Source organism: Rutilus rutilus, assembly GCF_951802725.1.
Source record: "Rutilus rutilus genome assembly, chromosome: 12".
In the NCBI taxonomy this organism is placed as follows: Eukaryota; Metazoa; Chordata; class Actinopteri; order Cypriniformes; family Leuciscidae; genus Rutilus; species Rutilus rutilus.
This window is the reverse complement of record NC_140217.1, coordinates 33,239,221-33,265,508: the sequence shown is the minus strand read 5'-3', so window position 1 is coordinate 33,265,508 and position 26,288 is coordinate 33,239,221. Positions and strand designations below refer to the sequence as shown.

Genomic DNA, 26,288 nt, shown 5'->3' with positions numbered 1-26,288 from the left:
TTTTTTACAAGCTTTTTTTATTGATGTCTTTTGGCAGTGTACAGATTTCGGGTAAATTGTACTTTATCTTTCAACATACCTTCTGATGTTCATTGAAGCTTATTTTGTGCTGTAACTAGTAGTAAAGGGACAGAGGTTATCGGTTCACGTGCGCTTTGTGCTGCCGCTTTGTTTGATCAGCGATCTGTCACGTCACATTATAGAGCGCCAAAACGGTATTTATTGTTTGAAATTCGTAATAAAATTGAGAGAATTTGAAAGTTGTTTCATATCAGACGTAACAAAGCACAAAGCTCACTGATATCTACAATTTTATTCATTCATCAACTGAAAACAGCATAGACTGAAAGATTGATTCTTGGGATTTAAGAATCGATATCGGTTCTTCAAAATGAGAATCGATTAAAGTCGAGTAATCTGTATATTTAACCCAGCCCTAGTGGTTACTGTTATATGATTATTGTTTTGCTGTTATTTATACCAATATAAAGATATATATAAAAATATTGATAAGTTCTCTTTATTTTAAATGTCATATAAAACCATATAAAAAGAATACAATAATGACATTTCAACCTGAAATGAATGCAAGTACCTCCTTAGAGTTGGATTCAAAGTGTGGTTTTTTAAACAAAGAATCCTTGCCCCCCTGTTGTGGCTGTTAAAACATCAACAGAGACAACTGTTAAACCAGGTCCAATGGGGCCACAGCGAGACATCTGGAGGAACAGGCGATGAATATAAATGTTTGCATCAGAGCTTAAACCCCGGGCAGGACGGCAGTGCTCTCCCAGTGCCGGTGTTGTCTTAATTAAAGTGGGGGTGATGTAGCCGCCGCCACCTCCTGTCAACTCACCTCCTCTCTGGCCCTTCCTCCACCTCCCATGTGGCTCGTGACACCCCGAGAAACATCATTATCTGGGACTTGGGCTGCCTCTTTTGTTTGGCTCAGGCAACAGGAGTCCTACTTTCACTAATGGCCATTTTTTTTAAATCTTTTTTTTTTTTTTTTTTTTTTTTTTTTTTTTAAGATCAAAAGTCTGGTAAAAAAAAATAAGTTCCCTAGGGAAGGAGGTGAAGTGTTCTGCTGGCACAACAGCAAACTGTTATATATATATGTATGCTATTTATTATTGCCGTCACTGGCGTTATTCTGTGAGTACAAGTGTATAAGTTTGAATGTATGAGAGTCGTGCCTATATTGCAATCTTCTTGCTGGAGGTGAGATCAGTCGAGAGTCTGTAAATCTCTTCGATCATTTCAGCCTTAAGCAGGTCAGAGGCTAATCCATACACGCTTCTGTCAAGGCCAAACAATACCTCTAGGGATGGAAGATAGAAAAATGAAGATGATAAAAAGAAAGAACGACATCCAAATGATGGTACCGTGCCTTCAAATAAACCAAACCCTTATTATCTGCTCGGCATGATGCTTCTTGCGGTCCTTTGTTTTCTCCAGGAGCTTTTATAACATATCATTTGATCTCAAGCGTTCAGGGCTGTCAATCATTCCAAAACCAGAGATGTTGGAAAGGGATTATGCTTGCATTGAGAGAGGACAACAGGACGGTCCAGGAATGATGTAAACATTGGATGTGGAATAATCCTATGGAGCTAGACTGTGAAATGGCAGGAAACTGGGAGAGTTAAGTATCATATGGAAACATCTGGTCAGAGGAAATCCCACCACCAGATTAAACATAAACATACATAGAAACACTTCAGTTCTCATCCTAGTTCCTCTCTCAGAGACTGGTAGGAAAGGATGGTCCATGCCAACTACCTTCCTGTGCTGCTCCCTCATGACATTCCCAATCAATGAGATGATAGCTCAAACAGGGCAGAGGCAGCTTAAACTGACGTCTGAAATAATATTTTCTTATCTGATAAATAACCCTGAATATACAACAAGGCAAGCCATTTTTGATATCTTTGGACTGCAAACCGTGTTCATGAAAATACAAAGACACATGTGGAATGTGGACAGACTGCCTGTCATGCCATGAAGTAGTAACATGCTCTCTTTATTCCTCTATATATTGCATTCGAAATACCCATTGATATCAACTCTTGTTGTTTCTTGACTTCTAAGTTGTATTACCACTAGAGATGCACAATACATCGGCCAATGTTGAATGATGTTGGATATTTAATTGCGCAAATGCATTTAGATGATCTTTGTGTCATTGCTTAAATTTTATTTTTAAAAACAGTAAATTAATAACACTGATAAATGAAATCTTTATTAAATCATGCTGTGCATTTATAATGTTGTAATGCCTAAATTCACTTGTATCATTTTAAAATGAATGATTTATTTATTTTGTATAGGTCGGTTTGTGTTCTTTGGATTAAGGGGCGCACTTGGCAGAATTGGCAACATGATTAACAAATTGAGTATGCAAATTATCTCTTTGTCAAGTAAGAGTGCCTACTAGCAACCTGTGGTACAGCAATGCCCTATTAGCGAATGAAATTATATCTTAGTTCCCCTTGCGTGAATAAGGAACACTGCCCCAGCACAGTTCAACATTCTTCTAATTGGCACCTATGTTTGGTTGGTTGAGTGGCACCACAGTGTTGGACACGGCCGATGCCAGGTCTGCACTGCCCTATTGTCAGCTATGGTGCCGTAAAGGGCAACTCATACATTAGCATGGAACCAAAAGCACAGTGTCGTTTTGCATCAGTCACCTCAGCCTGGTCGTTGAGGTGAAAAGAAACATTCGGTCTTTAGATTTGTTTGCTTGGCCGTTAGCCCACTTATTAAAAAACCCCAAGGATTGCCCCGATTATTATTTTATAGTCCTCATGCATGATGTATACCAAAGGTCACAGAAATAAAGACAAAACTGAATGTTTACTCTGCTCATTGTTTTTTATAATTTAGTGAAAAATTATATTAGTGGAGAAAAGAAAATCTTACTTGAGTGCTTCTCTTTTGTTGCATTAACAATTGTTGTCAAATTATTTCAATTTGCATAATTATCAGACCCCATTCGACAGTCATTGTTGTTGGCATAATGCCGTTGCGTTTCACATCAGGTGTCACATCAGGTGGAACGAGTAATAAATTAATCTTGAGCAGACTTAAATGCACCCAAATCATCATTTACACACAGCGGGACTGTAGGACAGCCCCCTTATGAATATTCAATGAGGCAGTGCTTAATATGCATGAGTGGGCGTGCATAAGTAGTAGAGTGTTGCCGATGTAAGCAGACCGATCCAGAGAGGGGGACTGACTCAGACCTTCATGCACACACTCATACTGAATGATAATGCTTGCTGGAGAGCTTGAGCAAATCTTACAGAATAAAGGAAGTGAGAAACACTGACGAAGGAGGAGGAAGAGAAAAGAGAAGGTGTATGGTCAAGAGGGCAGCCACATGTGACAGAGAAAGAGAGAGAGAGCCAGAGGGAGGGAGCGCACTGAGTTCCTGCTCTCCTCCAAGAGAAAAACTAGATGGTCTGATCTGTCCATGATGGGGTGCAGAGTCTGTACTCTACAGAAGCCTCAAGAGCAATACAAACTCCTGTATGAAGTATGCCAGGTAACTGATCTCTTTTTTTTCTCACACAGGAAGTTGTTTGTTGGAATTAATCTCAATCATTTTATGAATAATGTATGATAACTTCAAGCTGGTGCCATACATGAATCTTAGTGGACTTTTATTTCATGGTCATGTGGAGTTGTTTTTGATAATCAAGCATTTTTTAATAATATACAAACATTTAATTCATATTTATGAAAGTATTTTCTGACAGAATGACAGTCCATATTCTTGAGTTATGTGACTGTGGTTGGGATAGCTTGAATTGAGTGTGACAGACAGTTTATGATTCGTCATGTTACAGGGTTGATGTGTGGATAGATCTCAGTCCATCTTCTCTGTTTAAAGCAGCTAACTTTTCCATTCTTGGGCTGATTGTCACTGTTGTTTAATCGCTGACCATCTATTTGGCGTGGTTAGATTTGAGCCAAATACAAAAATGACTGTTGCTTTTGTTTCTTGTTATGTGTTTGTATAAAGTGGGTTATTGGCAGATTATTGATATGCATATATATAAATTGTAATAACAACATAGGTGTCTGGAATTTTTATTGGTGAGCTCATTAATGTATTCGTCAGATATTTTTGTGCCATGTCGTGCATCATGTATGAACTGTGTCCTTGTGAGCAGTGTGTTACTGTTTGACATTGTTGTCAGCTCTGATTTAATTTCCTGTGGGTTTTTTGATCCTGACGCTTACAGCTTTAGGATGTCTGACACAATATCGCCGGGAGGCTGTAGATGAAAGCCAGTAGGGGGCCTCTGAGAACACGGCAGGACACATGCTCTTGCTTATACTTATGTAAATGTGCACCCATAAACACATTATCACAGAAATTGACAGTTATCAACCAATTTTAATTTTAATTCATTTTAATAAAAATGATATGTTCCAAAATGGGGGCTTCTTGTTGATTTAAAAAGCTCACACAAACTAAAATATGTTAATTTATTCAATTCCTGATAAAAGAACCCTAGAATCGCTACTTCTTGTGGATCTCAGGCATGAAAGCATCCAGGAAGATTGTACAACCACATTTTTAGCACTTCCTCGCCTACTAAGGGATGCATTCTTGGTGTTTGTATGGTGTGTGGAAGGTGCTTTCAGTAAATCTAATGAGTGGCCTGGCCACTTCGTCTTCTCCTTTCACTATATTCCACAGTGGCTGTTTCTCTGCATTAGCTGTTGATGACAGAGCAGTCACTATTGTGAAAGACTTCGCTTTGATCATACAGACTGTGTGAAAGCGGGACTAAAAGCTTTTTCTCCCGCTAAGGGCAGAGCGAATATATACGTGTATTTGTGTGAGCACTACAACAATAAATGGTCTCTGTTTGTTAACAACCCAACAGCCGATGTTGGGCTTCAAAGGAAACGTCAGCCTTTTCAAATCACTCCCTGTTGAAAAAAACCCCCAAAATACCCTGAATGAAATTAGAAAAGAGACAAAGACATATTGGGCCCATCATATGAGCTCTTTATTCGACCCACTCCTCTATTCGACTGCATCTGTCATGCTGCAGTCAATTACTTTTGATTGACAGGCTGTTAGTTAAGAGAACCATACTGGTTTCTCTATTGGTACTTTCATTTTGTCAGTTACTCGAAGCCGGATCATCACATGCCTGAGAAAAGATTTTTCAGACAAAGATGCTCATCCATGTTTAACATCAGATGGCGTTCGTTACACCTCACATAATACTGATGTGTCATTTGAGAAGATTTGATATTACTGTTATCTTTACTGGTTGTAGATGTTGCAGCTGTTTTTGCCATGTTTGTCTGGAGAGACAAAGAGAGACATCATTTTTCTGTGCTGAATGAGACATTGTGACATTGCTGAAATTAGACATGATGAGCAGTTGACTTTTACCAAAACAAGCATCAAACAGAGACATTTCAGAAGAGAGAAGACGTCCCTGCTGAAAGCAACAGCATAGGACGCGTTTTTTTTGTTCCTACACAGGACGCGTTTAAAACCAGGTAGACAGAGCATCGCTGAATCGTTCAATCTCTATCCCAGGCTTTCCAGGACTAATATAGTTTCATGTTTGATGATAATAATTATTAATCGGTTCTGTATAACAGTTGAGTTTTTATAACCATAATAAACATTACACAACAAGAAAAAATATGCATTATGAAAATGTATAATGATGATATTAATGTTAATACAATTTATATATTTATAGTATATTTAAGCAATTTTTTATATATATATATATATATATATAAATGATCAGTTTTTAACCTGGAAATAACCTTGAAATTTCTAATCATTTTCCAGAAATCAACTTGGTCAAAGGTCATGGCAAATCAAATAACTTTGTTCAGAAAGTGCAGCAACCACAAACAGCATGACATCATTAAATTGTATATATTCTGTATGTTATGGTATTGCATATTATTATATTTATATACATACAGTATATTATGCCTTTATGTTGTAATATTATACAATCGACAATCGTGATGGGAAAGTATATTGTTCATGTATACTGCAAAGGTATACCACAGACAGATAATGGAGTCTTTGTGATGTCCGATCGGTCCGTCTCACACAGACAGTAGGTGCCTGGAGAAGTATGTGGCAGAGGGGGTTGTTGTTTCGTGGGGTAATGTTGAGAGTGCTTTTGGCTGGCGTCGGGGTCACTCACAATTAAGGCCTGTGAGTGGCGGCAGGATGTCGCTGGGCTTTAATGAATAGAGTGAAAGACTCATTTGAAGTGTGAAAGTGATCTGTTGACTCATCCTTTCCCAGGCGCCCGCTTACCCATGTGTCGAGCTGACCTCTCCAAGCATGTGTGTAAACACACGTGTGTTGAAGATTGTGACATGGAATTGCGTTATTGCAATGGATTGATATTGGTCTTGGGGATTTAAACAGCTTTTTTGAAAATTAGATGTTATTGGGGAGATCTGGAGATTTGTCAGAATGTGTGTGGTTCATTGGATGGCATATAGAGGGGATCAGGCTTCAGACTGGGCCCATCCCCAGATAATACACACAGATCCTCTTCATTAGGATGTCTGGCACTCTCTCTCTCTCTCTCTCTCTCTCTCTCTCTCTCTCTCTCTCTCTCTCTCTCTCTCTCTCTCTCTCTCTCTCTCTCTCTCTCTCTCTCTCTCTCTCTCTCTCTCTCTCTCTCTTTTAGAGCTCCCCAGAGGCTAACTGATAGAGAGAGATTCATGGGCACCCAGAAATATTTACACAGGCCGTGTGCTCCAGGATACACTACAAATAACTCTAGACATGGGAATCTGAAATTAACACATGCCATTGCTTTTATCTGTATGACCATAAATGACGGAGTATTGCAAGTAGATTTTTCTACCCCAGAGGGTTAATCATGCTCTTCAACCTGTGTGTAAATTCTGTAAGAAGGAATTCTGATATCATGGGAGCAATTCAAGCATAAAGCTTTATCTAAGTGCAAGTATTGACATATGTGATTAATTTGATTATTTAATCAATTGGCAGCCCAAAATTGACTGTTTCTTTCTAATTATAGTGCCGTTTATTATTACAAAACTCTTGAGTTGGACATGGTGAAAGGAATAAATTCAAACTGATAACACATGACATTTTTGACTAATTCGTTCAAAAGAATCAGTTCATGAGATTACTTTTATTTGTGAATCAGACTGGTTGCTGTATGCTTATTCCTATTGTTGTCTATGTGGTCTTGAATAGTGCAATGAAGTATTGAAGTAGTGAAGTAGTGCACTGTCAAAATATTTTATGATATTCTGTTTTACTCTGATATTCTATTTCAAATAATTGCTGTTCTCTTGAAATTTCTGTTTATCAAATAATCTAAAATAGTTAGATATCAAAATATTAAGCAGGAAAAAGAAACTTACATACACCAAGCTTTACAGTTTTATTCCTATCTATATTCTGAAGGTTTTTACTGAGGGGTTTGTTTATATATAATTCACCAGAATTTAGACAAAATTGTATTCCTAAAAAAATGGTGCTTAAAGTGATTAAAAGAGATCTTCAAAATCCCCTCTGTAAAAACATTTAACTGTCATTTGTCAACAAAATGAAACAAAACTTTTGAACCTGGCTTAATCCAGTGTTCAGATTTCTGTTCTGGAAATGTTTGCAAATTGGTGCATATTTAATTATATAATATGTAATAATTAATATTTACATATAAGAACTTGTAATATATATACTTGTAATACAAAAAAAATGGTTAATTCCCCCCGCTCTTTGTTAATTTGTTAAATTTGTTAAAAAAAAACATTACAAAATCTTATCGACCCCTAACATTTGAATGGTTGGTAGCGTACTTTTAACCCATTTCAGTTTTTCAGTGGCAAGCATTCATCTTGGAAGAGCAGCTTAGCTTCCACTGTGCTTTTATGTTGTATTCTGGCAACATTTGCCAAAATTCTGTGTTTAAAAACAGGTTCAGTTGGCCTATTGATTTCAGTGTAGCGGCCCCATTTAACAAAACCGCTCACAGGAAAAGAGAATTAGTCCCTGTGAAGCTACAGGTCGAGAGAAGGTCATTTTCCCCTTCAGTTAAGATAATTAGAACCGAGAGGGTACGCAGCGAGCTTGCCTCGCCATCCCCGAGTAAACTTGATCTCTCTCTTACTGTGCTGAACTCAGTGCTTCAAACAGGAGAGGTATGCACCATGTGGAGATCTAGTCTCCTTTGTCACTGATGGGCCCATGTTGGCCCATCATGTTGGTGGAGACTGTGTTTGACAGCTCCATGGCTCCTAATCTCCCTAGAAGTGGCCTGTAATGGCCATGGCGCCCGTCTGCACCTCGTGTAAGACCTTGGTTTTAATTAAAGTATCAAAACAGTCAGACTGTTGAAGCTCGGACACAGATTAGGTTTGTATTGGATGAGTGCTAGCTAATGCATTTTTGCTAGTAACTTTACACACTTTGGCAGACTTTTCACGTTCTTCAAAACGTTTGCAGAAATGAAACGTCCCCCAAAGCAAGGCACGTTTATTTATACAGCACATTTCAAACACAATGGTAATTCAAAGTGCTCTACATAAAAAGAAATTCAAAATAATCTTAATAAATCAGATGATTAAGAAATAAAATCAACAATAAAAAGTCAGAGATCAAACAATATAAATATTGATTTTTAATGTGTGTGTATGAATTAAATATATCATGCCATCCATCCATGTCGATGGATGGATGGATGGATGGATGGATGGATGGATGGTGGGACTTCATATACATCCATCCATCCATCCATCCATATGAATTTTTTTATTTGGCATCAGACTTTAATAATTCTGTTACAAAAGATTTATTTTGTTCATATTTGTGTCATTTAGTTGCATCGTCTTTTCCAAACTGCTTCCACTATCACAATCCTTCTCGTTATCCCCCTCTTCCCCTAATAAGTCTTTACATTGATGGGATGGAAAACGCTCGTTGCTGTGGGGAAATAGACTGAGCGTAGTCTAGTTATCTTAATCAGGGACAGGTCCTCCCCACAGCGCTTCCACAGCTGCTTCACGCTGTAGCAGGTGGCCGACAGTCTGCTGGCTTACATGCTAACACTTTCCTCGACTGCCATTGATGGGTAGACAAAGCATGGACAGAACATGACAAAGACATACACAAAGTGACATGAAACAGATGGAATGAGACAAATGGGCAGATGAAATGCAGACATAACATGTCAATATTGACATGTCATTGACAGTGCTGTAGACAATATTAATTTACCATAGCAAAGTAAGGACTTAAAACGAACTGTTTAAGCTGCTCACAGACCCAGTTTGACTAAACATGTTAAGGTACAGACAAAACATATTCAGCATGAAGAAGCAGAAGTTCTGTTTGAAAGCTTAGTGACGTGCCTTGCTGTCTACTGCCTACATAGGAAGCTGCCTTCTTAGACTGAATTGTAACCTCATAAATGACTGATTTGATATACTTCCTTAAGTGCAAAAGTTTGTAAGACAAAAAAGCTTTGCCAATTGGGTAAATATAATGTAAATTCTCTGAACATTTTTATTAACTAACACTAAGAAAATAAACTGTACTAGAGTTTGCTGTAATATACACAAATGTGTACAAGCAAATGCAATTCTGGCCAGAAAAAACTCAAAACACACACAAATATCAGATAGAATTTGAATTTTTTTTTTCAATGCATCTTGATTAGTATTTTTGCTGTCTATTTTATTAAAAAAAAATTACAGGGAGACGATACATAGTTTGCAGTAGATTCTCAGTGGAGAATATGAATAGATGAGCATTGTTTTGTCATTAGTCTCCATAAGTCTGGCGCAGACATGATTATGCATGGTGATGGACAAACACAGGTGTGCCCACACGTTTTTATGGACAGCTTTATTTGCACAGATGCATCAGATTCTTTGCAATTAAAATGATATATAACCAGATTAAGCGTCCCAACTGTCTTTGTTTTCACTCGTGATGTTACGTCTGCCATTTGTTCTGTCTAATGCTAGGGGTCAAATATTTTTGCTGTCTGTTTTTTAATTACACACAAGGAAATATTAAAAGCAAAGCATGTCAACCTTTATCCATTCTAACCAAAGAAATGACTTAATTCTGAATCATTTATATTAATAGACCCAATTCTGAGAAGCTAAACTGCTGTTAACATTTCCATCATCAGAGAACAGACTTCCACTCCAGAGACTTTTTATTCTTTAGAATGTGATAAGACACAATTTAACAGCATAAAATCGAGTGCATGCATGTTGGGGGGAATGGTGGCATGCTTCCCTGGTGTCCATGCTGAGTCATGAATAAAACATGCTAACAGAGAAGTTTGAACTCTCTAGGCTAGAGCAGTTGGCTGATGAATGCTGATGATGGAGCTATTATATATCATTTATATTCAGAATGAGCACTCTAAATACTGCTTGCTGTGCGGCTCGCTTTAAAAAATATTGGGGCTGCTGTGTCTTAAAGAAGTACTTTACACATTCATGGGCACTAAAAGCTTGTTGTGCAAGAGTGTGAAGATGGTATTGTCAGCATTTCTGGTGTTAGCTCTCTTTGCCCAGATGGCATAATTTGTCAAATATATGTTTTGTAACATTATATATTCCCCACAATCCCCACAGATAACATTTAATTAGAACATAAGAGTGTGTGAGTGTCAGCAATTTTGCATACATCTCAATTGTCTGCATGATATTATTATTTTATTTTAACCATACATTTAATTTCCAAACTGATGTGGGGTCGCAGTGATGCTATATTAATTTATTTTGATTGCATATATTTGGTTACATGATTCTTGTATAAACAGGATTATCTACAGATTGGTTCTAGATGAGCACAAGCTCAAGAGTGAAAGCAAACTAAACAACAGTGATTAGAAGGCAGTAACTAATTATTCACAGGTGTACTCTTTGACAGTAATTAACATTAAAAGATGAGTCCATGCTTCAGATGTTTCTGAAGTTCTCGGTTCTGCACTTCTTCTTTACTACATGTAAACCAGCTTTCTCTTCATCTCCACCACTTTGCATTCTCACAAATTCTGGATGTTCACTAATAACTTCTATATGTCTATACTGTATTTTTCCATAGGAATTCATTTCTTGTTTACCAGACCAGGTTAGGACCAGGCCCAGAAGGGATCTGGACTTTTCCCACATTTTGTTGCACTGATTTTACTGGGGACAGTTGCATTATTCTTCAAGCATATTCAAGTACCCAAAATATGGCCTTAAATTCTGCAGAAAGTTCAGTGGGAGATGATTTCATGTGAGCCTGGTTATAACCTCAAACTGCTAGTAAGGTAAGGAAATAGGTGGTAGAGTTTGGGAGACTGTATTTCCTCAAACGGAAAGTAACAGACAACTCATTATAAGAGACAGGAAGCTTGAAGGAAGTGATTTAGCCTTCTACTATTGATCCTCTGTGGATAACAGAAGGTCTCATGCTTAAACAGGATTAAGAGCAAGTAAACAGCGGCGTCTTTTAGCAGGCGTCCATGCTTATCAGGGGCATTAGTTTCCCTCTGTTTGCTGCTTAATCCACACTGAGATGGCATGCCGCAGCGTATAAAGGTTGCTGTGTTTCAAGTCAGTCAGAACTGTAAGAAGGTTTCCTCATTCTGAATGACGTAACACACACACAGACATACACATCTTCTAGACCAAATCAAACCCTGCCAGATTGCAAACCCCCCTCCCCCATTTTTTCTTTAAGACTTTTATGTTTGGAAGAAAAGAGGAATTAAGTCTCTGGACAGAACTAACACATGGTGAGAATGTTCTTTCAGGGATTCTGGGAATAAAGCCTTAAAGTGTTCGTTCACCCAAGAAATAAAAATTCTGTCATCATTTACTCCCCTCATGCCGTTCCAAACTCGTAAGACTTTCGTTCATCTTCAGAAAACAAATGTAGATATGTTTAATGAAATCGGAGAGATTTCTGTCCCTCTGTTGACGATTTGCCACTTTGACATTTCAAAAAGTTAATAAAGAGATTGTAAAGCTATCCATTTGAATTGAGCTGTTTAGTCCAAATTTTCTGAAGAGACTCGATCGCTTTATATGATGAACAGATTGAATTTAGACATTTATTCACATATAAACATTTATCAACTCACACGTCAGTTGTGGTAAACGCAAGCTCAAGCATGTTCTCTTAACATGCAAGAACCAATGAGGTTCATTCCTGTGTGTTACGCAGCATGTTTGAGCTTCAGCAAGAACCAGTGAGGTTCATTCTCACACGTCAAGCAGGATCGGTTGAGCTTCTGTTTATGTTCGCTAATCAATGTTTATATGTGAATAAAAAGCCTAAATTATGTATGTTCATCATGTAAAGCGATCGTCTCTCTTCAGAAGATTTGGACTAAACTGCTCAGTACATATAGATTAGTTTTACAATCTCTTTATGAACTTTTTGAAGCGTCAAATTGGTAGTTGCATAGCTGTCAATGGAGGGACAGAAATCGTTAAGATTTCATTTAAAAGATCTTCATTTGTGTTCCGAAGATGAACGAAAGTCTTACGGGCTTGGAGCAACATGAAGGGTGTGTAATTGATGACATAATTTTCATTTTTGGGTGAACTAACCCTTTAAGATGTCTGTCACATTTTTTATAATGTTCTTCTTAAACTCATACACCTGGTTTCACAGACAGGGTTTAGATTAAGCCAGGATTAGGCCTTAGTTCAATTAGGACATTTAAGTAGCTTTTATAAACTGCCTTAGAAAAAAAAAATTACTGGTGTGCATGTTGGGACAAAACAATGGCACTGGCATATTTTAAGATATTTTAAGATATGTCAGAGCAAGTTGCTTTCATTTAAAACAGCTCAAACAGGCATTTTAGTCTGAGACTAGGCTTAAGCCTTGTCTGTGAAACCGGGGGATAATGTGTAGAATGTAAAACATCCACCTAACTAGAGAAAACTATATCATGGGGAAAATCAGAGTCTGATTTGGTATTTGTGAAGCAGACATTGATGATGTGAAATGCTCCTGATCTAGGTTTGCATCTGATATTTCTGTGTTGTTGAGTAGTGTTTCCCAATGCATGTTTAATTTTGACATTTCATTGAGTTTATTGATATTTACAAGTAGCGGGAAAAAGGTCCAATCCACCTCACATCAAAAAGGATTGACTTTTTTTATAATTCTGGTACTAACCAGAGTTGGAGTAATGACATGAATTCATTCAGAGCCTTGATTCCTTGTGAATTACCTATAATGGTAAATATACCATGCAAATTTGTGATTTAGGTTAGTAGGGCATTTAGTATATTAGAAATAGACTGTAGTCTTGTTTAAGGCCATAAGCCAAGACCCAGATCTAGATCAAGACTAAGGATATGTTTAGCTACACTACCATTCAAAACTTTGGGGTCAGTAAGATATAAACAAAAATATTAAGCAGCATGTGAAGTTTATATTTTAGATTTAACTTTTCATATTGTGTCAGTATGAATATTCTCTCTGTATGAATTGTCTAATGCAACAGCATGTCATCCGTGAGTGGTCGTTCCACTGGGTCTGTGTTAAACAGAGTGTGAGGAGGCTCAGTTTGCACTATTCTGGTGTGTATTCCTCAGTGAGACGGTGTCAGAGGTGAGCTGTGTGAATGGGGGTCCCGGTTCCCCCCTTTCCCTTTGCTGAAGGGGCAGTGAGGCAGAACGTTTCCAGGGTTGAGGCTTTGTCTCGGGGTCGTGGGCTTCGAGGAGGAGAGGGATTCCTAAACACTTAAGTCTTACCGTGAACCAGACGGACACACAAAAAGGGATGATTGTGTTATTGACCTAGCTGATGGAGAAAGAGAGAGGAAAAGAAAATCTATACAGAATTGAATACAAGGAGTTAAGAGTTGAAAGGTAAAATAAAGAAGAAAAGAAATATTTGCCATCTTCAATAACAGCAGTTAAGTAAAAAAAAAAAAGAAGGTACCTTGGTGTGTTTTTTTCCGACATGTACCACTGTACTGATACGGTTTTATTTCTAGGTTAGCATTTACTAATTAGTTCCTTTTCAAAAATATATACCATGGGACTACCATGTGGTTTTGAAATGTACCATGGTATGAGATGGTTATGTTGTGGTACTTTGAAATATACTTTGGTACTGAAATTAGTTTATAATGGTAGTACCATGTTATCATGTCCAATAAAACATACCTTTGAATTTTTTTTTTTTTTTAAGGATTTAAATAATGTTGGAAGTACCACAAACTGTAATTACCATAATCATTCAAGGACCATACTATCTGTAAAATGAATGTACCATGGTTTAACCATCTTATACACCTCACTGTACTATCAAACCTCCATACTTTTTAAAGTTAATATTGAATATTGGTTAAAAATTTTAAAAGGCTTTTTTAGTGTTTATTTATGAAGATGGTGAATCTTAGTTTTTTTCTGTTTCGGAAGTTTCAGAGTTTGGATTCATATTGGATGTTCCAATTATCCCTCTAGCTGGGATTAGTTTTAATCCTCTTGGTTATTAGTTAACATATTCCCTCTTCAAAGCTGAAGTGCTCCGGTCCTGCCTGTTTGAAAATCCGAGAATTGGATCCAGCAGCTTGTGAATTAGACTCTATATATTTCTCACAAGTGATTTATTTATTTATAAAGGAAATAGAATGCACAGTGGATTTCAGTGGATACATTTCTAAAAGCTGTGTGAGAGGCGTGATTCTGCGGACAAGTTGCAGAAATGTTTGATGTAAAAGAATATATGGCATACAACTAGAGAAATCCATCCATGTCTCAGAAAATGAAGGCTAAACCATTATTTGAGTATTTGTATGTAAAAATGTGTGCATGCATTTGGAGATATTCACTTTGTGTGCACTAATAAGATGTTTGTGCCTTCTCAAGCATTGCATCACCCAATTTATTGTGTTTTTTTTCCTTGAATTTCATCACACCCTTGTGCTAGTGTGTGGGTGTGTGTGTGTGTGAGTGTGTGGGTTTGCATACGAGGCTGTGAATGCCTCAAGCAAAGATCCTATCAAAGCTGTCTCTCGTCTAGAAATCAAGAATGAACAAATGGGAATGCTGTGTTTGTTGAGACGGGAACATGGGGAAAATCTCTATAAGCTCTGAGATAAGAAAGACGGTTCCACCCAAGGTCAAACACCCTGTTAGCAAACACACTAACAGAAACTGTCATGCTTTTGCAACCTAATGAAGGTGCGCTAGCTGTTCGGTTTAGCTTGACTTCACATCAGCCCATACAGGACACTTTTTGGAAATAAATTATGCAATACAACAGCAGTAAAATGTATACTTTTTACTACTTGACAGCATGTTTTTGGACATGTGTTTGTCATTTGATTTAAGCAATTAATTTGTTCTCAGTTATATATTATATACACTTTATTTATTTATTTTATATCTGCATTAGAAATGATTAAGTAGTAACTCTTTACAATGGTATACATCAAAGTACTAGCATCATATGTTGCCTCCATATTGCTTCTTTGTAAGGGTAGCAAGAATTGAAATTTTGTAAATGCAAGTTCAGTAGGCCTACTGTACAAAATTCCCTTTATGTGTGCAGCTCAGACCCCATCTGGCCTTGGTTCTCTGCACTAAAAGATTGCTTTGAACCTCTTCTTTCTCATTTCTTTTCAGCCCTCATCAGCAGAGCTCTGCTCTTGATTGGTGTGTCATGCTTTGGCCCTGAAGCTCGCATTCATTTCCTCTTGTACAGCTCCCACATCATCTTCCAGGGGGGCCCTCGTCTTCAAATTACTTAGCTAAATTCGTTTCCCCTGGTTCAGTTTGTTTAATGACCCTGATTAATTAGCAAGAGAGAGCTTTCTAATTTATGTTGTTGTTTTGCTGAGTCTATCTTTGACCCCCGAGAGCTGCGAGAGGCTCTACAGACGCTTTGTTCTGTTGTAACGGTTGTTTTTATTGCTTTGCTCCCTTGAATTTGTCATCTCAGTGCAGCTTTATAATGGAGTAGTTTGTGTTATGCAGCCTGCTCAGTCATATGCAAAACTCCACACACATTAATGCTTAAACGATTTTTAACATCAGTGCTGTTATGTTTGTCCGTTTCAACAGGTCAATGGAAAGGACTTGTCCAAGGCGACGCACGACCAGGCAGTTGAGGCCTTCCGTATGGCTAAAGAGCCTATTATGGTCCAGGTGCTACGCCGTGCTCCCAGGCCCAAACCTACAGGCCCAACTGGGGAAGCGCAGGTAGTGGACATCTGCACCCAGACGGACATCACCTTCCAACATATCATGGCCCTCAGTAAGCTGCCTACGTCCTCCCCGCCTGGGGATGTGCTTGAACAGTACCTGCTCCCAGAGGGGTGAGTCTCAGACCTCTGGACCAATCAGAATGCATATCACAGATTTCAGTTATGACTGACTCCTAACTAGTGAAGATGGTGCTGTTTATAGCAAAGAGAGTGCTGAGACGAATTGGAAATGTAGCATTTACGTGCCATTGCACATAATTCAGAAGTTGCTCAACCAACCCAAGTAGAGTTTAATATACTTGTCACACTAACAGTGTTTTGGCCCAGGGCACAAGATGAAATTAAGTTGCTCTCATTTATTTGGATTTGCATTGTCCTCTCACATCTCACTGCATGTGTCCTCGGGGTTTGTCTCTCACATGTTACTGACAGGAACTTGGTAGCCAAGAGAAAATAATTGAATTGAATTTTTCCCAACACACCAAAATTAAAAAATAACTTGCTGATATCTAATTTCTGCAGATGCTTGGTTTTATCGTATTAATTATTTTACTATTAAAAGATATGGGTTGAGTTGTCAAAATAAATTATGACCGGTGTTGTTCAACATCATTTTATAAAGTTGATAGCTACAGATCTAAAATCAATTGGATGAGCCATTTAAAAAAATATATATATTTGTCTAAAGAATTTTTTTTTTAAATCATTATTATTATTAGGGCTGGGCAAAAAAATCGATTTTTCGATTAATCGTTTTTTAAAATGTGGTCGATTCAAAATCGATTCTCAAACGCCAAGAATCGATTTTTTTCCATCTTTATTTAATATATTACCCAAGTAGGTTTCCTCCACTGTTCATTGGCTTGCAAACTCCATTTTATAGCTAATGCTGTGAGATTTTATGTTAGTTTTATCTAAATCATAAAATAACCTCAACTAGTGCTGAACGTTTAATCATATCGCAATCGCGATGTCAAGCCTATAAGCAATTAGGCTATATGACGCAAAATGCTGCGATTTTATATGAAATAAACAAATTTGGGCTTTTAACACAATTAATGCAGCATCTGTTCATTTTTGGTCATCCTTTGGCTAGTGTTACATGTATTCATGTAACACTAGATCTTATTCATGCAAACGCTTTTAAACCATTCATTCGCGACAAGACAAAAAAGAGCTCGCTGCCTGTGAACGTCCTGACTGCGACACAGAACAACTTGCGATGATATCGTGCGTGCGCACAAGACAGCCCAGAATAGAGTTATCTTTCGCTCTTAAACGAACAATAACACACACAATTATGCCAAAATGTCTTTTTGTTGAGTATTTTCATAACATAAGAGCAGTCTTATGATGAACGTGAAGAGTTATGACTCTTGAGAGAACGAGGCGTGTGTGAGAGCCGCGTCTCTGAGAACAGCGGCTGGTCTTAAAGGGACAGTACACAGTAGCCACTAATTATCTCTGCCGTTAAAGTTAATCAAAGAACAAAGGGAACAGACAAAAACACTCACTGCTCTTGACTAAAGAACTTTTGTAACTTTGATTAGTCTATATATAATTTATAATTAATGCACCGCAGACTGTTATATAACTTTATTCAATTTCTGTATATGGCCTAGCTGTTAGACAGAAAGGGCACAGATAAAAATTATATGCAATGTTTTTATATGGGTTTATATGAGGATTGTTAACCTGTTTGATAAAGACATGTGACTGTTCTGACTTGTCCAATTTTCAGCATCAATTTTTCAAATCCTGTCTATTCATTGTATGCATTTGAAATGAGTTGGGTTCTGTTTTAACTGTACCCAATTGTACCTAAAATAAAAAGAGTTTAATATACAGGTTTTTAGCTCTTAATTTATTTTTATTAATTAAACACTTGAAAACTTATGTTCACTTTTCTTTTCTTTTTCTTTTTTTAATAAATATAGGATTTGTATTAAATATTCATTGAGTCGAATCGAAATCTAATTTACAATCGAAATCGAAAAATCGAATCGAGAATCGAAATCGAAAATCGAATCGAGAATCGAAATCGAATCGAATTGAGAGCTTGTGAATCGAAATCGAATCGAATTGTAACATCTGAATCGATACCCAGCCCTAATTATTATTATTATTAATAAATTAAAATATTTATTGAACATTGCTATTTTTATCACTATTTAGGTTGTTTTATAAAGCAATTATCCACAAGAAACCACATATTCCAGTGATTTACTAAGAGTAAAATCCCTTAGACGTGAGATGTGAAATTGGCACCTCCGCCAGCCTTGTAGCATTTCATAGAACGTATGTATTAATCAGCCGTCTAAAACTTGAATACAGGGTTCATTTGATAAGCACAGTGCCTCTATATTTTTGTTCTTTACAGTATGATATGGTTTGGGTTTTGTGTTTTCTAGACACTCTCCTGCTCATGAATACTTCGACCCCAATGATTTCCTCGAGGGAATGCAGCATGAGATGGAAAGAGAGGAGCTAGAATATGAGGTGATGCCACAGAATCTCTCTCTCTTTACTCCATCTTCTGTCGTCCCTGAAATGTGAAATAAGACATGCTGACGCCAGGCCTGATGCAAACTGTGTCCACTGATCTATTGGTGAATTGACTAACCATACCCTCCATTACCTCACACAGACATTGAAGTGGTCAGCTGTACCGATATCAAGTAGCCTTTTTAGCCTTGTTCCCTTGAACAGACGCGAGACAAGGATATCATTATTTACTTTGTCATTGACTTATATATCGGTGATTAGACTGGCGTGATTGATCTGAATGTACAATGAGCATAGACAGATTACACTGTAATGAGAGTGGTAGGCAGTGAGTCATGAGGGGTCACGAGTGAGTTCATAAAGAGATGAAGTTCAGAGACTTGTAACAGCAGATGCTCTGCACATAGCCCTCTTAACGACCTCTCATTGGCCCCTGAGGGCCTCCAGCAGACAGAGATCAACGACCGGGATGGGGCCAATCTGAATGCCCAACAACACCACCACCCTCCTGCCTTGTTTACCTCTTTTATTAATGCTCTCCATTTCACTTAAAGGACAAAGGAAAGATAGTTTTAGATGCTGTGAGGTAGAAATGCATTAAATGTTTTGGGGTATTTTCATACCATAGTGTAGTGTTGGAAAACATTTGTAATCATGTTATGTAATGAACTAACCAGCTTATCAAATACTTCATCAGCATGGTCACGAGCAAATCCATAAGAGCAAAAGATCGAGTTTTTTTTTTTTAAATAGTCTGAGAGATTTATAATGGACAATTATTGCTTGGCCAATCTCATGAAATTTGTCAAGAATGTTATGATTATATTTCACCACAAACCCAAAGGAAATAATAAGTAAGGAATTATATTTTTTACAGTTATATTTAAAAACTAATTAAGTCTATGTTTAGGACCAAGAAGATTTTTTTTACATTGTGACATTTCTACCACCTATTCTCATTACCACAATACAAAAAAGTCTTATTCTCAGTACTATCATATGAAAAAAAAAAACTTTATTAAAAAAAAATCTTACAAACCCTACATTTTTTGAAGAGTAGCATATGTTTCCTTGCCTAGGCATGTATTCATGTGAGTTACCTATTTACATTGACGAAGACTGATGGTGGAGCATTTGTTGGTTGGTGTAGTAGATTACAGGGGATTTTTTTGTAGTGAACTGTTTGATTGCTCAATAACAGCTTCATTCACCCTCTTCCTTCATATCTGCTGTGATACCTGCCCCATGAGAGCTGTGATCTCCATATGTATCTTGTAGATTACAGGTGTTGACACAAGATGAACGAGTCTCTGTTCATGTACGTTTGTGGCAGCATGCCGTTCTGTCGCGGCACTCTTAAATCTGGGCAAATTATTCAAATGTGTAGATCAAGACAACAGATTGTGCACATTTTTCTGATTAAACTGCTTTGTTTACACTGTTTGGCAAGTCAACTTACAAATGACTTCTGTTTTTCTATGCATTAAAATATCACTCTCTTCTTTCAGGAAGTGGATTTATACAGAACTAATGTCCAGGATAAATTGGGGTTTACTGTGTGCTACAGGACCGATGATGAGGATGAGACGGGTATCTATGTCAGTGAAGTGAGTTGCATCATGAAAATAGGCGTATTTGTGATTGTGAATGTCTGAGGCACGTTCTTTAAAACATCTGTGGTTTCAATTGTGAATCGAGTTTATAGTCTTGGTCACCAATTTTCCTCAATGTGCAGATTGATCCGAACAGCATTGCTGCAAGAGATGGACGAATTCGAGAGGGAGATCGAATCATCCAGGTTTGCTTTATTTAATTTATGTAAATCGTCTTATTCCATCATTTTCAGGCATTGTCTAAAAAAATCTCCACTTCACAATTCAGATCAATGGCATTGAGATCCAGAACCGTGAGGAAGCAGTGGCTCTTTTAACCAGTGAAGAACACCCAAATGTGTGCCTGCTATTGGCTCGACCAGAGATACAGGTCAGAGACCCTGGTCAGAGACCAAGCTACTCTACTTTCAAGGACAGCTGATAGCTGATAGCTTTTCTCCTGTCCTTTTTGTTTTAGCTGGATGAAGGCTGGATGGATGATGACAGAAACGACTACCTGGATGACCTCCACATGGATATGTTGGAGCAACAACACCATCAGGCGATGCAGTTCACCGCAAGCATGCTCCAGCAGGTACAGTAAATCCATCACAAAGTCACTCGTGGTGTCCGTCAGGAGGCATATCAGTCAATCATATCTCAGCCTGTCATTGCATGACATCTAACATATCAATCATAAATTCTGTGTCCGTCACTGAGCTGGAGATAAAGCAGGCAAGCCAGGACTTTGGTTTAAATAAAGCATGACTAGTTTAGGCCCCATTTGCACCTGGTATTAACATCTGTTTCAGGTGATTCGATCTGAAGTGGACTGTGCAATTTACATGTGTAAACAGGGTCAAATGCATCTTGATCAGGTGTCAGATCTCATATGGCTGCATTCAATTTAGTAATGTAAGCACTAATGTGTCCTGATGCATCCCAAACATTAATGAATGATTGTTTACTCTTGCCTACTCTTATAATATGTATGCCAAAACTAGCATACATGGTCATATACAAAAGGTCACATACAAAAGGTTCCAAAAAACATCCTCTAAAAAATCTGGAAAAGCCTGTAGATCTTGACCAAAAATGTATTCACCTCTTGATAGAAATAAATGTTGTGATGTTATTTCCATCCAGAGGTGCATCCATATTTGGTCAAGATCTCGTATTGAGAATGCAAAAGTCCAGCACTACTCCAGCACATCCCAAAGACTTTCAATGAATTTAAGGTCTGGACTCAGAGATGCCAATTCATATGTGAAAATGATTCTTCATGCCCCTCTTATCCCTCTTAACCATTCTTTCAAAATTTGAGCCTGATGAATCTTGGCATTGTCATCCTGGAATATGGCCATTATGTGTCTTCATACATGTTTGTTTAAGAAACGAAAAGCTACACACTCCATCAAATAGGGTTTGAAGAACTGTAACATATAACATGCTAGAAACATAATAATCACTGCAATAATGATCCAATCATTGACTCTTAAGCATTTGCCTATTTAAATCCAAACATCGACTTTTCTTTTGGGCCGGGCAGTGTATGCACAAGATATATTTTGATGGGGATGCACCAATATGGATATATTTGATATGATAACTGATAATTATTAATATTTAATATTAATATGAAGGTGACTGACATCAAATTAAACAAATCAGAGTAATGACATTCCCTGACTTGTTTTCTTTCAGAAGAAGCATGAGGAAGATGAAGGTACAACAGACACTGCCACGCTGCTCTCCCACCACCATGAGAAGGACAGTGGAGTGGGCCGCACTGACGACAGCACTCGTAACGATGAGAGTTCTGAGCAGGAGAATCTTGCAGACGACCAAACCAGCGCCTCCACCACGCTAGGCAGCCGGCGCATGCTCGCCTACAGTCAGGACACCCTAGGTAGTGGCGACCTCCCCTTCAGCAGCGAGTCTTTCATTTCCGCAGACTATGGGGACGCAGACTTCTTGGGTGACTTTCCTGCTGACGAATGTGAACGGTTTCGCGAGCTTTTGGAGCTCAAGTGCCAGATACAGAGCACAGGCAGCAGTGGAACACCAGAGCAGAGTTTGTTCTGGCCCAGTGGCAGTGTAGGTGGAGGACAGGGTGGCGTCGGCGAGGAGGGCGTCGACAAAGAGCTGGAGCTTCTGAACGAGGAGCTCCGCAGCATTGAGCTCGAGTGCCTGAGCATAGTCCGAGCGCACCGCATGCAGCAGTTGCGCGAGCAGTGCCGCGAACAGTCCTGGATGCTGCACAACAGCGGCTTCCGCAACTACAACACGAGCGTGGATGCAAGACGCCACGAGCTGGCGGACATCAGCGAACTCCCAGAAAAGTCCGACAAGGACAGCTCCAGCGCGTACAACACAGGAGAAAGTTGCCGTAGCACGCCACTCACTCTAGAGCTCTCCCCGGACAACTCCTTGCGGCGTGGAAATGAAAATCAGGCGGAGGCAGGGGCAAGTAGCGGTACATCGGGTGGCAGCAGAATTCTTAAACCTCTGCTATCGCCCGTCCAAGAGGCTTGCAGCCCCACCAGGGGTCGCCCAGCCTTATTGAAAGAGTCTGAAGCTGGAATCCAGCCCGAAGTCCGAGAGCGCAAAGTAGGTCGCCATGCCCAGCCCCAATCTCCCTACAAACACGCACACATCCCGGCCCACGCCCAGCACTACCAGAGCTACATGCAACTGATCCAGCAAAAATCAGTGGAGTACGCCCAAAGCCAGATGAGCCTAGTCAGCATGTGCCGGGACCCCGTTGCTTCTGCTGACTTGGGACCCAAGATGGAATGGAAAGTGAAGATCCGGAGTGACGGTACACGCTACATTACCAAGCGGCCCGTCCGGGACAAGCTCCTGAAAGAGCGAGCCATACGGATCCGAGAGGAGCGCAGCGGGATGACTACAGATGACGATGCCATCAGCGAAATGAAGATGGGTCGCTACTGGAGCAAAGAGGAGCGCAAGCAACACGCCGTTCGCGCCAAAGAGCAGCGCCAGCGCAGGGAGTTTATGAAGCAGAGCCGTATTGACTGTCTGAAGGAGCAAGGAGGCAGCGCTGAAGACAAGAAGGAGCTCAACATCATTGAACTGAGTCACAAAAAGATGATGAAGAAGCGGAACAAGAAAATCTTCGACAATTGGATGACTATCCAGGAACTGTTGACCCATGGTACAAAGTCCCCCGATGGGACACGAGTGTACAACTCCCTACTGTCAGTGACCACGGTGTAGGCTCTGTAACGTTCTGTAAATAGGACACTACCGATTGGGGTAGACAATCCTGCCTCGTTCAATGCGGCAATATTTGTAAATAGGAAATATGAATGCCTTGTTTGAAGGAACTTTGCCATTTGCCAAGAGTAGGTACAATGAGAGTCTCAGAGATTGAATAGAACGATGGATTTATACAAATGATTTCTTATTTGCTCTGTTCGTTTCTATATTGAGCTTGTGGTTTGAAATATTATATTAAGGAACTGATTCATGACCATTCAGCCTCTTTAAAAGTTTTGGAAAACAATACAAGGACCATAAACAACCATCAGCATTTTTTTTTATTTTTTTTTCCAACAAGTAACTAACAGTCAGCAGTATTGTACTTTTGTATGCATACATATTGCTTATTAAAGTAATGCAGATATTTAGCTTCATGGTCATCACAGAATATTTGGCATGTGTCATTATATACTTTGCAGTCATTATGACAGGGTTTTACAACAAAAACGATAACTTTGCTTTACAGATTTTAAAGAAAAGGTGCTGTTATTCCTAAAGTTCATACTTCACTCAGCTACTGTTAAATTAGACATGCATCAAAGTGAAACCATGTATTAAAATCTAAATCTGTTCATATTATTGTTGATATCAATGTTTGTTGTAGACAAAAAGCCTTTTGTATAGGTTTCCATTCTATTACAGCAAGATAATACAGTTTAACAAATCATTAGTTAGAAATGCAATTTGATGTCTTGTAAAATGAGAGAAATAATAAATTATTGTTTTATATTTGATGAGCTTTCAAAATATTGTTGTGAACTTTTTTAAAAAAAAAATATTTTTTATTTGGGTTTTTCTTCTAACCAATTGAAATGACTGCAAGAAAGGGTTCTGCAGATATGTGTGAGTTTCTGTTTGTGTCAAAGTGTGTTAGGGGGGTTATGGGTGGATGATGTCCACACTTCAGTGACCACTCGACCTCAGGGCCACTGACCCAGCCAAGCCCTTGTTTCTGCTTATCTGTCCCCAGCTGTGTGTAGCTCTGAAATGTAGAGCTCAGGTCAGTGAACAGACCTCTATCTCATTACAATCACACTGAAGGGTCTGCGATGCCACGGCTGCAGTGAGCGGCGCAGACTTCTGTTCCTAACACACTTACTAGCTCAGTCTTTTTCTGATAAACTTTGTATTTGCATTTGATAACAAAATATCAAATCGAATTAATTTTGTAGTTTGTTTTAACCAACTGTTGTCAAAGTCTTAGTGGAGGGATGTAGTTCAGAAAGTTGATTATATTATATAACCAGAAAGTTTCCACATATTTTATATAAAAATGTATCTTCATCTTTGTGCGTGCGTGCGTGCGTGCGTGCGTGCGTGTGTGTGTGTGTGTGTGTGTGTGTTTTTGAGGGCTTGAAAGGTGTGCCATCTTGCCATCAATAAGTGCCACTTATTTTATTGTCTATTACAATAACATTCATACATTTTTAAACATGGCTTAAGTGAATACTTTGTGAAGGCATTGTGTATGGAGCAAATAGGCTTTTTAGGCATTTACGATTTACCACTCTATTATCTAAACACTTTGTCAATGGAAATGTGACCGAAAATACCTGTTTCTTCCCTTAACATCCTCCCCCCACACACTCCAAAAATAACACACAACCACAGTTATGAGGGTATAAAGAATCGAAGCCACTTATTTGTCTCTTTCTATGTTATGTATATACAGTAGGCTATATAATCTACAAAAAAAAGCCCATTGTGTATCTTTGTGCAAACGTTAAGGGAATAATTATGTTAATAAGGGAGGAGAAGAAACATGCTGTCACCCTCCTCCTCTCTGTCTGCTTGTATGTAATTTATTGCCTTTCTGCTTGCCTAAAGGAGGACTGCTTATGTGATTTATGTCCACAGAGATCTCTTCACACACACTCTTTTAATAGGAGATAACAGCGTTCTATGCAAAGACAAACAAAAAGAAGCAACAGCAATCAATTCTGAGTTGTTCCCTTCCCGGGCCAGGAAGAGGGGCGAAGTGGAGATTGCTTTGATCACACTCTCTGGTTTGTTTTTATATTGGTAATGAATGAAGGTGGGCAGCGTGTGATACGGCCGGCCGTCCTCCGCTGTTAGTTTTGGAGCTCCTCTCATTTGTCTAAATGCCACGGCAAAAGAAAAGGAGAAGCTCTAGAGTAAATCGGCTGTTGACCGATAAGACCACTGTTTGCGTCCTTGGCTCTTGTTCAGCTTTGTGAAAGGAAACCGTGTCGGGATGGGTTTAGTGTTAAGAATGAGAATGAACCCCAGTGGGCCTTCTCCGCTTGGGAGATCGGCAATAGTGAGCTTATTGTTTTGTTTTTGTTTTACCACTTTTAACTGTGGTAAAATCACTGTAAGACAAGGTCTTGAGGCAACAGCAATATGGTGAAAATCACTCTTCGTATAATCAGTCTTACTTTTCGGATTCAAATTAACCAATCAAAATAAACCAATCTACCTCGCCACCCCATTTTCAACACACTGGACCACAGACACAAAAAAAAAAGACTGGACTGGCAAAAATGCACACTTGTCATTGAATATTGTCACTTTGTGTAGGCAGTACTATACATTATTTAAGGTTAACAAGCAACAGCAACTTGGCGCATTAATAGTGCCATGTAGAATGCTGTCATAAGTGTGTTTATTTACAACTACTTCAAACATGGTTGGTCCTATCAGA

The 26,288-nt window shown here is 38.6% G+C and overlaps 1 protein-coding gene across 3 annotated transcripts in view; it reads left to right on the top strand.

Moving 5' to 3' along the window:
* pdzrn3b (PDZ domain containing RING finger 3b) overlaps window positions 1-24,355 on the top strand; it is a 91,008-nt gene extending 66,653 nt beyond the window's left edge. For 2 of the 3 annotated variants that reach the window (XM_084426501.1, XM_084426503.1), the window contains 7 exons: window positions 16,099-16,352; window positions 18,653-18,740; window positions 20,255-20,353; window positions 20,482-20,544; window positions 20,628-20,729; window positions 20,817-20,933; window positions 22,043-24,355. In XM_084426501.1, the coding sequence (XP_084282627.1) occupies window positions 16,099-16,352; window positions 18,653-18,740; window positions 20,255-20,353; window positions 20,482-20,544; window positions 20,628-20,729; window positions 20,817-20,933; window positions 22,043-23,578 (2,259 nt within the window). In that variant the 3' untranslated portion in view covers window positions 23,579-24,355. Of the gene's footprint in view, window positions 1-3,219; window positions 3,554-16,098; window positions 16,353-18,652; window positions 18,741-20,254; window positions 20,354-20,481; window positions 20,545-20,627; window positions 20,730-20,816; window positions 20,934-22,042 lie in introns of those variants that run through there. The other variant, XM_084426502.1, reaches the window with a different exon arrangement.
* The last annotated feature ends 1,933 nt before the right edge of the window (window positions 24,356-26,288 follow it).